The sequence below is a fragment of the Carassius carassius genome, chromosome 11 (assembly GCF_963082965.1).
Source record: "Carassius carassius chromosome 11, fCarCar2.1, whole genome shotgun sequence".
In the NCBI taxonomy this organism is placed as follows: Eukaryota; Metazoa; Chordata; class Actinopteri; order Cypriniformes; family Cyprinidae; genus Carassius; species Carassius carassius.
In genome coordinates this window covers 2,415,879-2,432,436 of record NC_081765.1, presented here as the reverse complement: position 1 = coordinate 2,432,436, position 16,558 = coordinate 2,415,879, and the positions used below count along the sequence as shown (strand labels likewise).

Here is a 16,558-nt window from a genome sequence, read left to right as displayed (position 1 = left end):
ATCTTTAGGTGAGTACCCAGCATAAGACACATAGAATACAATTGTTTATTATCAACACAGCTAATCAAATTACCTTGTGGATTAAAATAGATTATTATAAGTTTACTCCTCACTAAATTTGTAGATTTAGGGAAATATACATCCTCTTCTTGCATTGATCATTGTCTAATTAAGACTTTAAAATATGTTTTTTTGTTTTTTGGTGGGGAGTTAAATATTAGTATAAGATTTATTGCAAAGGATGCTGATGAACCTAAGTGAGAATGAAAAAGTTAAAAATAGGTGAGCAGTGTCAAAAGATTTACTATATACAACTACTGTATTATAGAATTAATCACAGCGAACCTGTACTTTATTAGGCCTACTGTATTTTGTACTTAAACTTCTTAGTTATAATAGTTATTTTAAATTGTAATATTTGACAATATTAGTGTTTTACTGTATTTTTGAGCCCATAAATGCAACATTGGCAAGCAGAAGAGACTTCATTAAAAAGTTGTAATGTTCCCAAATTTTTTCACATATATATTTACATTTTACAATTTTTATCACAAACATTTTATAAACATTCATATTGTGAATATGTTCTGACATGTCTTTACCATGTTATATAGTCTGTATCACAGTCTGTTCCCTCTGAGAAGGAACTGTTCTGTTCATGCATGTTTCCTGTATGGGTTATCATATATCCTGATGTTGTTTCATACTCACTCCCCATGTCCAAATCAGAACATACAGACCTTTCTGTATGTTCTTCTGATGAATCTTTGCATTCCATTTGCATTTGATTGTCTGTTTTAATTTCTCTCTGTATGGATGCACAAAGCTGTTGGCTTCTTTTCTGTTTCTCCAGTAGAGAGATGTGAGAAGTCGATAATTCTTGAACTTCACTTACCACTGATTTAGGTAGTAATGGTTTACATGCCTCTTCCTCATCCAAATCATCCTCTGATCCCAGAGCACTCAAAGTGACTGAAAACAAGTTGATGTTCCCAGAGACATGCCCTGAACCATCTTGATTCCCCTCCGATTCTAACTCAGAATTGTTTTCTTCAAGATGGCTGTTTCTATCTTCAGACATGTCTAATATGAATTCCTTTTTAAACTCAAATCTATCATGATGGATTTGTTCCATGGATGATACTTTTGTGTGGCAGATCCCTGAACTGTTATGGAGAGTCAAAAAAGAAACTATAGCCTTCTCTTCACTGTTATTAGTTTCCCGACCACTGTTGTCAATTACACAATCCATGTTGTTGCAGTTGCCTTCATCTTCTTCCTCATCCTCTGTATCTGCCTGTGAGAACAACAGTTGGTAAATTTTCAATAAAAACATGTTTCATGGTGGCAGTGTACACTTTTATAACAAGCAATTAAGTGACTAGAAATAGTCTGTGTCATGGCTATTGCAAGCAAAGGAACCAGAATTTTAATAACTGTCATCTGCACTCAGATCATCTGCATTTCAGATACAGGCTGAAATTTTATTTTTTTCACAGAATATTAGAAACTCAAATTTCATAATCCTTGAAAACATGTATTTTATTATATCAATTAATGAAACAGTAAGACAAAAGTTGAGATAACATCACTGTTAAAAAGATAGAAGAAGCCTGAGGCACTGATTTTAGAAATTAGTTATCCAAAAACAAAAACGTAAAAAAACATCCAGATGATCCTGCACCCCTGATGTGTCCATCTGACATTGTACATTGTTAGCTGTATTTCATTTCATGTTTATTTCTCCTAAATGCAAATGATTAAGGCATAAGATCTGTTCTGTGCATGCATGCCATGCCTACTAAATTAGTGATCAAAAATCAAAATTAATGCTCACAGTCCCAAAGGCAATAAAAGTAAAAAAATCATTCTGAATTACTACATTTACAGAGAGAAAAAAAAAAACATTTGTATCATTATAGTTTAAAATAAAAATTGCTTAAACATTAAAAGTGGTTCTTGAGGCCTACTCAGGTGAAACCATTCAGGCATTTACTTAATGACCAAGTATGCAAAACTACAAGCACATCACATGCTTTAAACTCAGTTTGTTATTGTAAAACAAACTTTTATGAACACACACACACACACACACACACACACACACACACACACACACACTCACCAGCCACTTTATTAGGTACACCTGTTCAATTGCTCGGTAACACAACTTGCTAAACAGCCAATGGCATGGCAGCAACTCAATGCATTTAGGCATCTAGATGTGGTGAGGACGACTTGCTGAAGTTCAAACTGAGCATCAGAATGGGGAAGAAAGGGGATTTGAATGACTTTGAATTTGGAATGGTTGTTGGTGCTAGACAGGCTGTATTTCAAAAACTGCTGATCTACTGGGATTTTCTCACACAACCATCTATAGGGTTTACAGAGAATGGTCCGGAAAATACTTGTGTGGATGAAAATGCCTTGTTGATGTTGGAGGTCAGAAGAGAATAGGCAGACTGGTTAGAGATGATAGAAAGGCAACTCAAATAACCACTCGTTACAACCAACACTGTTCATTGCCTTTGGAGTTTATGTTTGTGAAGTGTCAACCATTCTATCTGCCGTGGGAGTTAACAGCCATTGTTATTGTCGCAGTCTACATCCCTCCGTGTGCTAACGCGATGGACGAGTTTCATGAGCTGTACAGCACCATCAGTGAACAACAACTCGGATGTACTCTGATCACATCTCTGTTATGCTAATTCCAGCATACAGACCACTTCTGAAATTCACCAAACCGGTTCAAAAACTCATCACATGTAGAATGACACACCTGCACAAAAACTGGCCATACCTACTAATGACCAAACGCTGTGTCTGTCTCCAGTCGACATAAGGAAGACCCTATCTAGGATTACCCAACACAAGGCTATCAGTCCTGATGACATACCTGGCCATGTACTGAGAGACTGCTGAACAGCTGACAGAGGTCCTGACAGATATCTTCAACACCTCGCTGACCCAGGCAGTCGTCCATATATGTCTGAAATCCACAACAATCATACCGGTACCAAATAAAATCACCTGTCTCCTGTCTAAACAACTACTGTCCCATAGCGCTGACTCCAATCATGATGAAGTGCTTTGAGAGTTTAGTCATGCACAACATCAAAACCACCTGCCAACACACTCGATCTGCTCCAGTTTGAATATCGTCCAAACTGCTCTACAGAAGATGCAGTTTCCTCAACCCTCCACCTGACTCTTAACCACTTAGAGATTAAAGACTCCTATGCTAGAATGCTGTTCATCGACTTCAGCTCAGCATTCAACACAATAATACCACAACAGCTCATCAACAAACTAAACCTGCTGGGCCTTAACAGTTTCCACTGTAATTGGATCCTGGACTTTCTAACTGGAAGACCTCAGTCAGTCCGTGTTGTCAACAACACCTTGAGCACTACCACACTGAGCACAGGTGCCCCACAAGGCTGTGTGCTCAGCCCACAGCTCTTCATGCTCATGACCCACAATTGCACTGCCAAGTTCAGCTCCAACTACATCATCAAGTTTGCAGATGACACAACTGTGGTAGGTCTCATCAGCAACAGTGATGAAATGCACTACAGAGAGGAAGTGGCACAGTTGGCTGAATGGTGTGGCACTAACAACTTGTCCCTCAATGTGGAGAAGACAAAGGAGGTTGTGATGGACTTTAGGAGAAACTTCATTGGCCACCCCCCACTGACCAGAGAGTGAACACAACTAAATTCCTGGGAGTGCACATCACAGAGGATCTGACCTGGATCACCAACACCATGTCACTCTCCAAGAAGGCACAACAGCACCTACACTTTCTCCGCCGGCTGAAAAGAGCAAGTCTCCCTCCACCCATCCTCACCACATTCTACCGAGGAACCACAGAGAGAGGTCAGCTGACAGTGAACACAGCTGCAAAGACCCTGTGTGTGTTTCATGAGGAATTCGGCTGTATCTGCATGATTACCATCTGAGCACACATCAGCATGTGATTACTGTGTATGACAGTTATCAATGTAAATGCGGTCTATATGAATAGAGTGTGATAATTATCACATGCTGATGGCCGAAATAAAGATGGTAAGTATACAGATGCGCCATTCAGTCAGTAATTAGTACTGTACTGTATTAGTCAATTTGAGAGGTGGAGCAGGACCCCATGGCCTGCCTGCTTGTGACCTAGACTGGTGCTATTAATCCTGAATTTGCATATTTAACAGTCTACTCCAACCTCCATTTAAATTAAATCAATTTTCCAATATTATAGCGACTATTACCGAAAATCAACAGTAGGCTAAATAATAAAATGATCACAAATTCGTGAAAATGTTCGAATACAAACAACTATGTAAGTCTACTAAAACAAAGTTTCCAGGATTTCACAGTTTTTTGTTTTTGTGATTTTTGTGTTTTTGTGAAATCAAAATTACTGATTTTGTTGCGGCTTTTCTCAAAATTTGTCTTTATTTTTGCAGAATTTCTTATTGTTTTGCAGTGCAAATATACTACAGAGAACATTATTCTAACACTGTTATGACTTTTCTGACTTTGAGAACCACTGTAGGTCTCCAGACTAATGTTTGACAACACCAGCACTAGTGCCATTAAGTTCTACAGAAGATGGCACCAGCACCTAACAGTAAAGCACCTAAATCGCACATGTACATCTCAAAGATATATGTTTAATGTCTGCATTTACATATGCAAGATGTATTTTTAAGAGTCAGCTTTAACAGAATTCTTCGCTGAACTTGAATGCTTCTCACCAGATTTCACAGAGATGTTAATTCTGTGGTGAATTCGACTGCTTTCTTCACTGTATCTCTCAGCGCTGTGTATAACGGTGTTGCGGCTCCGGCTCGAGCAGATAAACGGCTGCGCAGCTCGAACTAGTAGCACAGATTCGTTCCTCTTTTGGTTTGTTTATCCAATGTAGCCCTTGTACTGTAAATCAGTCCTGATGAGAACGCAAGGCCTTTCTTTGACAGAATGCGCATTGCAGTGACATCACAGGAAGCTTCTAAACCCAGATTCTGCGGATATTTTGTGAAATTTTTTGTGAAAATTGGTCTGAAAACTTTTCCCCATGTTTTAATAACTGAATGGAAACGAGCTTGCGTACCGAATTTTCTGCACTATAAGGCACACTTAAAAGCCTTTAATTTTCTCAAAAAACAACAGTGCGCCTTATAATCCGGAGCGCCTTATTTATGGATCAAGACGCTCTGTCAAAATGTTGACATTCCCTTTAGCACAGCTCCATCTAGTGGATGCATAACGCAAACCAAACGTTTGACTGCAGTATCTTCTATTCCAGTGGTTCTCAACCTTTTTTTCCAATGGGCCGCAATATGGTCCAGGTGCAATTCTCGCGGGCTGCACGCATATTATTTACATATTACGTCACCAATACAAACCAACCTGATTTATAATATTATAGCCTAAATATTATGATATCGATCAGATTCATTGAAATAAATAAATAATTCTACTCCCCATAAATAAAACACCTGATGCTGTCGGGAGCTGAACAATTTTGTGAAATTCGGCTCGATGTAGTAACAGCACAATGAAGTTGCGATTGTAAAGCCTGTGTTATACTTTCCGCATAAGCAATCCAGACGCGGACGCGGCATGCACGGGCTTCTTCCATTTATACTTCCGAAAGCGTACGCTGATGATCCACTCTGCAACAAACATGTGAACAAACAATTTCCCAGACTTATTGCACATCTGACTGTCTTTATATTCTTTATTGACGGATTGCACAGGTTCGATTGGCAATGGGCTTCATCACACTGCCTGAACATGTGCATTGTGCTTTTGAAGCCTACTGAAAACGCGCACCTGTCCGCGCGGTCGTCTGCTCAGAGCCTCGGCTCTCCGATGGCGATTTTTACGTCACGCCTACCTAGCGGTCCATAGCAGACTCGCGGGCGTAGAAACTATAACAGACAGAGGCTTTAATGTGCAGTCTGTAAGACGCGCACGGGAGCATGACCTGATGCGCGACATTGCAGAAAATGTGCATTCACAAATGTAGCCTATGTCGATCCAAATATGGAAAGAATGTTCGAATTTAATAATACGAGGTTCTCTCCAGAGTTGTTTTGCCAGATTTCTTCAATTAATGATGATTGCTGCGTAGTATATGGTGTTTCTATTTGCTTGAACTTCTTTAAGTGAGTTGCGGGGCAAACCGAAAATCCTCCTTCACTACATACTGCGACTATTCTTTTTTTGTATGTGTTCTTCGCTGGCATTCTCCACATTTCTTTTTTTCTCCCTTAAAAACAAATTTTTCATTTCTGATGCTCAATTTTAACGAACTAATAGCTGTTGATGACTATTTGAATTGAATTCTGCCAAAGTGCGCACTTGTATGTGTTTGTGGTAAGGAGCGACTAGAGTCCTTACCAGGTCAAGAAAATATGATCATATTACCACAATTTTACAGTCTCTGTACTGGCTACCTATTAGGTTCGCTACAATCCATCACACTCCTTAAGGTCACAAAACGCTGGACTTATGGTAGTTCCAAGGATAACAAAGTCCACTAAAGGAGGCAGAGCTTTGTCGCATTTGGCTCCCAAACTCTGGAATAGCCTTCCTGATAATGTTCGGGGTTCAGACACACTCTCTCTGTTTAAATCTAGATTAAAAACACATCTCTTTCGCCAAGCATTCGAATAATGCATCTCACAATTTGTGACTGCAGTTGTATCTGATCAAATGCTCATTCTTATTCCATAAGTATCTACCATAAGTATAGCTTGGGTTAAACTAATTAATTTTATTTTGTTGGAACAGCAGCTGCGCTAATGATGTCTATTTGTTTTACCCCATTGTAACTAGGATTTAAACAAGCTCCAGTCTGGATCCAGAACACCTGAGAAGAGATGATGCCAACCCTGAAACAACATACAGAACTTACAAATATTGCTACTTACTATGCAATCACATTATAATTGCTGTTAAGAGTGTTCATCGTCTGGTTGAAAGTGAAAGTGACATGACATTCAGCCAAGTATGGTGATCTGCATTTAACCCATCCAAAGTGCACACACACACACACACACACCAAGAAGACCACTAGAAGACCCCTAGAAGACGCAGTGTCTCATTCCCTACTCAGGGAACCATGGTTACAGTCGTAACCTGAAACATTTTCCTTTGTACAAACAAAAGGAACTCATATACTGTAGATTATTTCAAAAGACAATCATTTAAAAGTATGAAATGGGAACTAGATTCACAAATAATATGTGCTATGTCTTATATATATGCTTGATGTTTTTCATGTAATCGGTGCAACTTAATAAATGTTTTATAACATCTTTTATCAGATAAAGCCATTAAATATGTGTAAGATATGCAAAGTTTGTTGTTTAATGAAAGCCAGTTTTATTTGCACTACTTTGATATGAATGAAATGTTAAAATCTGGAATTGTACGCATGTAAAGAAACTTTAAGTTATTTACAAAACCTGCAAAGACACTTCCACTGTAATTAATTAAACAGTGTTTTAATTTATGCATGGGAAAGGAACAGAGAAGCCGAGAAACTAAACTCTCAGAAGAACATAAATATAAAAAGGCTTTTTATAATGCATTAAGTATTCATCATAATGCCTTAACCCTTTCAGGCTCAAATTAAGTTTTAGTAACTTAGTAACTTTAGTAACCTTTAGTAAAGTTTTTAGTACTCCAGATACATAAAATATGTATCTGGAGTAATAAAGTTTTTAGTTTTTAACTGTTGCAAATCAGCAACGCCTGCCTTGAGAGGGTTAAGAATACCCTTATAAATACGGGCTTCATAGAAATTGTTACCAAAACATATTAAAAAGCTTACTGATCCCAAACTCTTAAACAGCAGGGTGTGTCTCTGTGTGTATATATACATATATATAAACAGGATATATACAGGTATCAGACCGACCTCATTGAGATAGTTCTCCTCATCTTCATGTTGCTTGTTTTCTACGTCTTCCTGTACCTTAATTTGGTTGTTGTTTTTGGTGGGATGACTCTTAGATGCCCAAATTAACTGTGAATCAGTCCACACAATCTCAAATAATGTCTGTTCAGGATTTAGATGGTAGGCTTCAGTGGTGTTAATCTAAATTAGAAACAAACAAAAAAAAAAAGAAAAAATGTTGAGAGAGAAAAAGCTGAACAACCATGGCAGGATGATACATGAGACTTACTAATACTTCAACTATACTAATAAAAGGTTTGGATACACTTAAACGTATATATGATTCTCTTTATGAACATTGGTGTATGTACATTATGTACATTTGCTCACAAAATATTATAACACAAGTTTGTGTTAAACAGAGTATAATCAGACTTGAGACACTGATATGTTTTAAAGGGGTCATATGATGTGATTTAAATTTTTCCTTTCTCTTTGGAGTGTTACCAAAGTTAGTAACCCCAATTCGTGTTGAAGCAGCTGTGTCAAGGAGATGCTGTGTGTTTCTAGGCGAAAGCAAAATAACTTTATTTGGTCTTCCGGAAGTAGCTGCATTTAGAAATCTTTAATATTAAAGTTACAACAGAACAGCAACGCATTTTATGGACAACCGTTTCATGAACCTAGGAGAGGTGGTGATTCTGACTTGTTTTACGACAATCTGGCGCTTCTGAATCAGCTACTGTAAGTATGTTTTTTTATTAGTTGAAGTATTTGCTATAGACTGTTCAAATGCGGAGTTTTGCGCATTGTGTGTGTGTGTGTGTGTATGAGCATGTGTGTGTAAGAATGTGTGTGAGAGAGAGAGAGAGAGAGAGAGAGAGAGAGAGAGAGAGAGAGAGAGAGAGAGAAAGAGAGAGAGAGAAAGGGTCACACAGTGGAGTCAGTCTTAATAGTCTGTGGGTTGTGTATTGCAAACACATACGAGCTTCATCACTGTGTCTGTCATGCGACTCTGATCCCCTTTGGGCTTGAACTGATGGTAAAACTAAGGAAATTATTAACTGTCTTTACTTTTATTTGAAAAGATGAAGCTCGTGATTATGGAAAGGGGCATTACATTTCCAACATGTGCTTGCGGTATTCGGCCAGTCGCACTGGATCAAATGCACTGGGTCAGTTGGCCAATCAGAGCAGACTGCTAAAAAAGCATCATATGACCCCTTTAACTGAAATGAGCACAAATGTTCACTTTGAAGTGAACTTGTCCTCACAACTGCCATGCATCTGCATGACTAACAACACAACTGTGATGCCGTAAAGGATATACAGTACTGTGCACAAGTCTTAGGCCACTAGTACTTTCACCAACAAAAAATGCTTTTAAGTTAGTTACTGACAACAGCCAGTGCTCCACAGAGATCTGATCTCACCATCATTCAGTCTGTCTGGAATAACATGAAGAAACAGAAAAAAACTGAGACAGACTACATCCAGTAGAACTATGGCAATGTCTCCAAGACACTTCAAGAAACCTACCTGCAAAGCTACCTGAAAAATAATGCCAAAGTGCACCTAGGAAAAAAGTTTTTTTAATGCAGTGTGGTCACACCAAATGTTGATTTAATTTAGTTAAGTTAATAGAAGTTTATTAATAAAATCAATTTATGGCATTATTTTCGACGGCATCCTCATTCCTAAAACTTTGCACAGGTTTCTTGAAGCATTTTGGAGACATTTCCACAGCTCTTCTGGATTTAGTCTGTCTCAGTTTGATCTGTTTCTTTATAGCATTCCAGACAGACTGAATGATGATGAGATCAGATCTCTGTGTGGAGCACTGGCTGCTGTCAGACTCCTTGTGCAAACAAAAATCTCACTGGATTATTACAATTAATGGCAAAAATTATGTTTGGAAATGTAAACTGATATTTCCTACTGACACACTACAGCAAAACATAAATATAACTGACCATTTTTTGTAGGTGAAAATACTAGTGTCCTAAGACTTTTGCACAGTACTGTATATGGAAGAGTAATGTTATTATCTTGCTAAATTACTAGTCATCTTGCATATATGTCATCTTTGTTCCACAATAGGGACAACAATTATGGTGTTATGGTCATTAACCCTTGTGCATTGTTCAAATTCACTACCCTTTCGTTATGTTCGGGATGAAAACATCCACTCAATTAAACTGCTGTAAAAATGTATCAGATTCATTTTTTTTTTTTCGTTTTTTTTTTTTTTTGCATAAATCTCTTAATCAACTTTAGTCCTGATCAAAACTACCAAATGTTTTTAAAAAAAATCTAAGATTTTAACTCTTTAATTACAAGTTCATAAATGATGTCACTGATTTGGGGGGGGGGACACACACAAAATGACTTATTTTCAATATAAAAGTAATTGTGGCTGGATTTTTTTTTTTTTTACTTTTTATAACAGTCTTGGGCATGTCAAAGATTAGTAGCAACATTGCCTTTGATGCATTTTTAGTTTTTGTGCAGCATTAGATTATTTTTTTTTCTCCCTCATTTGTAGTTGGTGGCCGTTTTGCCCCATTGACTTACATTATAATTACATTTTTTTGATTGTAAAGCCATGACACCATATAGTCATGAATTCTTGATTGTTGGTGGTTTTCCCTGTTAGGAAGAGGTAACATTTGTTATTTTTACAGTTGATCACTAGGTGGGACCATTAACCCTTTAGATAGGCCTGTGCAAAAAAAGCTTAGTTTCTGACTTGTATATTAAGCTATATGGAGTATAACAGCATATTATATTGTGTGTGTATGTCTGTGTGTGAGAAAGAGAGAGAGAGAGTGTGTGAGAGAGACCTTTGCACACTTACCTTGATGTATTTGAGAAAATCAAAATGTACACCTCAGCTCTCAGAACTACATGGAGTAAACAAAAGTGTATTTATGCACCTGCTGCCTTTTAATGGTGGTGATAAGTATAGACCAAACAAAAGCAAAGTACATGGATTTAAACACTTGCATGCCATCGTGCTGGTCATTTAATGGTGAGAAGAGCAGCAAGCAACACAAGAAAGTGCTTGACTTGTATTGCAGCTTATTTGAAGTTGGTATTGCATTTCGGTTCATAATACATTATGTTCGTAAATTTGATGCAAAGAAGATTTTTTACAGGATTTTAAGGTTTTAAACTGGCTTTACCATCAAGAAAAGACGAGCATTTCACACATAGGCTATCCGTACTTTTCACCATCAAAAGGCATTAGGTGCATAAACACACTTCTTTTCACACTTTTTTATTGTTTACTCCATGTAGTTCTGAGAGCATGAGGTGCATATTTGGGTTTTTTCAAATACATCAAGGTAAGGGCACAAAGGTCTCTCTCACACTCTCACTTTCTCTCTCTCTCTCTCTCTCTATCACACACACACACACACACACACACACACACACACTATAATTTGTTGTTATACTCCATATAACTCCATATACAAGCCAGAAACTAAGCCTTTTTTTGCACAGGCCTATCTAAAGGGTTATTGGTCCCACCTAGTGATCAACTGTTAAAAATAACAAATGTTACCTCTTCCCAAAAGGGTAAATCACCAACAATCAAGAATCTCACACACACACAAACACTAGAATTTGCTGTTATACTCCATATAACTCCATATACAAGCCAGAAACTAAGCCTTTTTTTGCACAGGCCTATCTAAAGGGTCAATGGTCCCACCTAGTGATCAACTGTAAAAATAACAAATTTTACCTCTTCCCAAAAGGGAAAACCACAAACAATCAAGAATGCATGATTATATGGTGTCATGGCTTTGCAATCAAAAAATGTCATTATAATGGAAGTCAATGGGGCAAAAACAGCCACCTACAACAAATGAGGGAAAAAAACTTAAAATCTAATGCTGCACAAAAACTAACAATGCATCAAAGCCAATCTTGTTACTAATCTTTGACATGCCCAAAACTGTGATAAAAGGTAAAAAAAAAAAATAAATATCCAGTCCACAATCACCTTTAATATTGAAAATATGTAATTTTGTGTGTTTTCCCCCCAAAATCAGTAACATCATTTATGAACTTGGTAATTTAAGAGTTAAAATCTTGGATTTTTTTTAAACATTTGCTAATTTTGATCAGGACTGAGGTTGATTCATAGATTTATGCAAAAAAATTGGAAAAAAAAAATTATCTGATACATTTTTACAGCAGTTTAATTTAGTGGATGTTTTCATCCACGAACAAAACGAAAGGGTAGTGAATTTGCCCACAATGTACCGTTGAGTTTAAAAAAAAAAATTCAAAGCATTTCCCCAAAATATGGGTCAAAATAAGATTTGTCACCAAAAATCATTCCATTAGCTCAAACACAGAGAAAGTTGTGGCCGAAATAAGACTTTACCCCCTAGTGGACGAAAACGTCCCCAACAACGCATAAGGGTTAAGACATATTGTGTCACTTCGGAGTAATTTTCAAGGACAAGGAAGAGTTGATTGTCCTTCCTGGGTTGCATTTCCCAAAAGCATCATTAGCTAACAAAAAGGTGTGAAAAGTGACGTGATATTGTGACCCATACTCAGAATTCGTGCTCTGCATTTAACCCATCCAAAGTGCACACACACAGCAGTGAACACACACACACACACACACACACACACACACTGAACACACACTCAGAGCAGTGGGCAGCCATTTATGCTGCGGTGCCCAAGAAGCAATTGGGTTTGGTGCCTTGCTCAAGGGTACCTCAGTCATGGTATTGCCGGCCCGAGACTCGAACCCACAACCTTAGCTAATTTACTTTTATAACTTCCCTTAAGAAAATTAACCCTGGTTCTACTATTAAAAACATCAACAACAACAACTACAAACATTTAAAATATACAAAAATGATTTTAGTGTATCTTAACTAGTTGTTTATTAGCATGCGTATTACTAGAATATTTGCCATTTATTAGTATACTAATTAAACACGTATTAATGCCTTATTCTACATGACTTTATTTTATATCCCTAATCCTACCCAATACTTAAATTTAACAACTACATTACTAACTATTAATGAGCAGCAAATTAGGAATTTATTTATTGATGGAAAAGTGGTGGGAAAAATGGTTACTGTAGTTACACAAAAGTTAATCACCACTAGTCTAACCTGCTACCAAATAACATATGTTCGCACTCTGAAGGCGTTTTTTTTTTTTTTTTTGCTTTTCACGATAAACTGAAACATCATAACAACACTTGCGATATTATTGCAAGATTCGCAGACCACATCGAAACTCCTATACTTTTTAGACTTTGATAATGCATCTTATTCTTATTGATCCACCAGTTCATATTTAAAGCTCTGTGTGTGTGCAGGGTTAAAACATGGGTCAAATTTCGCATTGGTCTGAACTCTGAACAAAACATTTTATTGAAAATGCTCATTCATTCATTCTGCTAACAGGTGGAGCGTTTGGTAGAATATAACTGTTTCCCTGGTAACAGCAGAACAAGCAGCTCAGCACCATACTTCGAACATGCAGCACTCATGTTTATTTAATGATATCATAACGTTAGCCTTTTGTAGTTTAATCTCAAATTCAGCCATATCTCAATTCTGGTCTTTCTGTCCCCCAATTTAAGACCTCAAGAATCATAATTAAGACTTCCCTGTACAATTTAAGAATTTTTAAGGCTTTAAATTTGGTGCAACTAATTTAAGTCTTTTTAAGACTTTTTGAAGACCTGCGGAAACCCTGTAAATATTAAACCATACTTCTGTTGCTGCTGCTGTTCTTTCAAAAAGTGAACTAAAAGGGTACAATGAATGAAATTCCAAACGAATATACAATAATAAACCTTTGTTTTTATCAAAAGTAAATTGCCTACACTTCATCATTTCATAGTTGTTGTGTATAGGGGATACGCCCGAGCGTTGTGACATGTTTACATTAATCTACACCCTGCCTGCAGCAGTGCGGGGGTGTCAGAATGTTCGGAAACAGTATACTATCGTTTAGCCTTTTTGAACTTCTTTTTGCCCCCAAGCGAAGAATGGATACAAACTTAATTTGAAGTATATCAGGGCCTTTAAGTTGCAGCACACTGAGCTCTCTCGGCCACCATACATAGTTCCAATAAAAAATAAAAAATAAAAAAAAAACAGCAGTGCAAAATTGTGTGGTTGGAAATACAGCTCTCTTAAAAGGGTCAATCTATAATTTATAATAAATTCCTGACAATGACAATGCTGAATAAAGTCGTAATTTTTGTTATTTTTGGACCAAAATGTTTTTTTGATGCTTTAATAAATTCTAACTGACCCTCTGATGGGTAAAATGGATTACTTTTAAGAAGATGTTTTTATTACCTTTCTGGACATGGACAGTAGACTGTACATACATTTTCAATGGAGGGACAGAAAGCTCTCGTACTAAATCTAAAATATCTTAAACTGTGTTCCGAAGATGAAAGGAGGAGGTCTTAAGGGTTTGGAATGACATGAGGGTGAGTCATTAATGACATCATTTTCATTTTTGGGTGAACTAACCCTTTAACTAATTGTGGAAGTGTTGATTATAACATTATTTTTTAGATCTTTTCCCATTACATGAATGACTGCAGTGATGAGCACTGAGTAGACAGAGTCTGTTTATCGCGTGAATGCAGTAATCTCATCATTGCAACGCGTTTTGTCTCACAAAATGCTTTCATCACAATTAACAGCAAACACAATATCGGCATGAATACAGTAAGAGCTTCGTTGTGCAGCATAACAGCGTCATTCATTTTAACCGCATTTTGGGCAAGTGTGCAGATATACTCGCGATGTGTGATTTACAGCTCCGAACAATATAAAGGGAGAATTCTTTGATCGCTCTCTGTAACGTTAATTAAAGGTACAATTTGTAAGATATTTGCAGTAAAATATCCAAAAACTACTAGGCTAGTGTTATATATTTTGTCCAGCTGATTACTAACAATATAGTCTAATGTTTTCAACTACTTGTAAATCATGAGACAATTCCCATTCTAAACAGTGACATGGGGCAGTGCAGTTGCCTGTCAATGACGCTAGTTAACCTTTGTTACTCCCTTTACTGGCGTAGAAACCACATGACAACAGTGTCGTGGACAAATGCGGAAGTAGCTTCGCGACAAACTTCAACTAGAAAGGGATGCCGATCTCGCTTGTTTTACTCGACAGGTGAATTGTTTTGATTCATATCTTTACAGAAAACGTATGCTATTATAACGATCAACAAGATTAGTATTATGGGGCATAGACGCCAAACGCGGGGCATCGCGTCTATAGACCCACGTGAGGACGCGTCTAATCCATAGTCTGATCGTGTCTTTGCATTGACTTTGTATGTAATCTACTCGCGCAAATCGTTGAACTCGCATTAAATCCATGATTTATCTTTCCGTCTGATTGTTGGCCGTCAGCGGTTGGGTAGAACACAAAAAATCCCATCATTCCATGCTCCTTCTTAGCGTCATCAAACCACGCGATTGTTATTGTTTTGGTAATGCGCCCTCTAGTGGCAGGTCCTACAACCTGTACCATTAAATCACAATTTAAATAACAGATTTGTCTCATGCTATGAAGAGAAACAATGTGAAGTTGATAATTTAGTCACTGGCTTGATTCACTGATGCATAAACAGTATAAAATGATTTAGAAAGAAAGTCTGTGTGAACTTGAATAATTAGCTACACATCAGAAATCACTGATCGCAGATCAGGCATTAATGAACACTGTTACTCACTGTTTGAGGCGGTGCTGTTGAATCCATATCGTAAAAGTCAGTTTGTAAAGCCTGTGCTGACATTGCGACTGAATTATATGTAAAAAAATAAACTGAATACATTTTCTCCAAATTCTCTGGGTGGGCAAAGCAGAGAAAGGGGAGGTAAGCTGATCTGAAGATTCCAGATCAGCTCGTCTGAGCTCTCTTTTTCTCAAAGACAGAGCAGGACACCCAGAGCTTGGTTTACAGCTATCCAAATTTCTAGCCACTGAGGGACCATAGACAGGCTAGGTGAACTCATATTAATGTTAAAAAACCTCGTAAAGTGAAATTTTTATGTCATGGGACCTTTAACTGATACATTAAGTATCATGTGCACCTTTTACAAAAGTGTGTTTGAACTTAGAAACTGATGTTTCCTTCAGGCTGTAGATCTGCTGAATATCAAATTGTACCTAATGTCTTTATTTCTCTTTACTGCTTAAGCTTTAACCATTTTCCCTATACCAACTGTATGTGTGTATTTGTGTGTACAGTCGTGGCCAAAAGTTTTGAGAATTACATAAAAATACTAGTTTTCAAAAAGTTTGCTGCTAAACTGCTTTTAGATCTTTGTTTCAGTTGTTTCTGTGATGTACTGAAATATTATTACAAGCACTTCATATGTTTCAAAGGCTTTTATCGACAATTACATGACATTTATTCAAAGAGTCAGTATTTGCAGTGTTGGCCCTTCTTTTTCAGGACCTCTGCAATTCGACTGGGCATGCTCTCAATCAACTTCTGGGCCAAATCCTGACTGATAGCAACCCATTCTTTCATAATCACTTCTTGCAGTTTGTCAGAATTAGTGGGTTTTTGTTTGTCCACCCGCCTCTTGAGGATTGACCACAAGTTCTCAATGGGATT

General features: G+C 37.3%; 1 protein-coding gene across 1 annotated transcript in view; it reads right to left on the bottom strand.

Moving 5' to 3' along the window:
• Window positions 1-459: 459 nt before the first annotated feature.
• Window positions 460-16,558, bottom strand: part of LOC132152621 (uncharacterized) — a 116,636-nt gene continuing 100,537 nt past the window's right edge. Inside the window, exons 8-9 of the mRNA XM_059561383.1 lie at window positions 7,931-8,110; window positions 460-1,297 (exon numbers count right to left, since the gene is read on the bottom strand). Coding sequence (XP_059417366.1) covers window positions 599-1,297; window positions 7,931-8,110 — 879 coding nt within the window. The 3' untranslated portion in view covers window positions 460-598. The remainder of the gene's footprint in view (window positions 1,298-7,930; window positions 8,111-16,558) is intronic.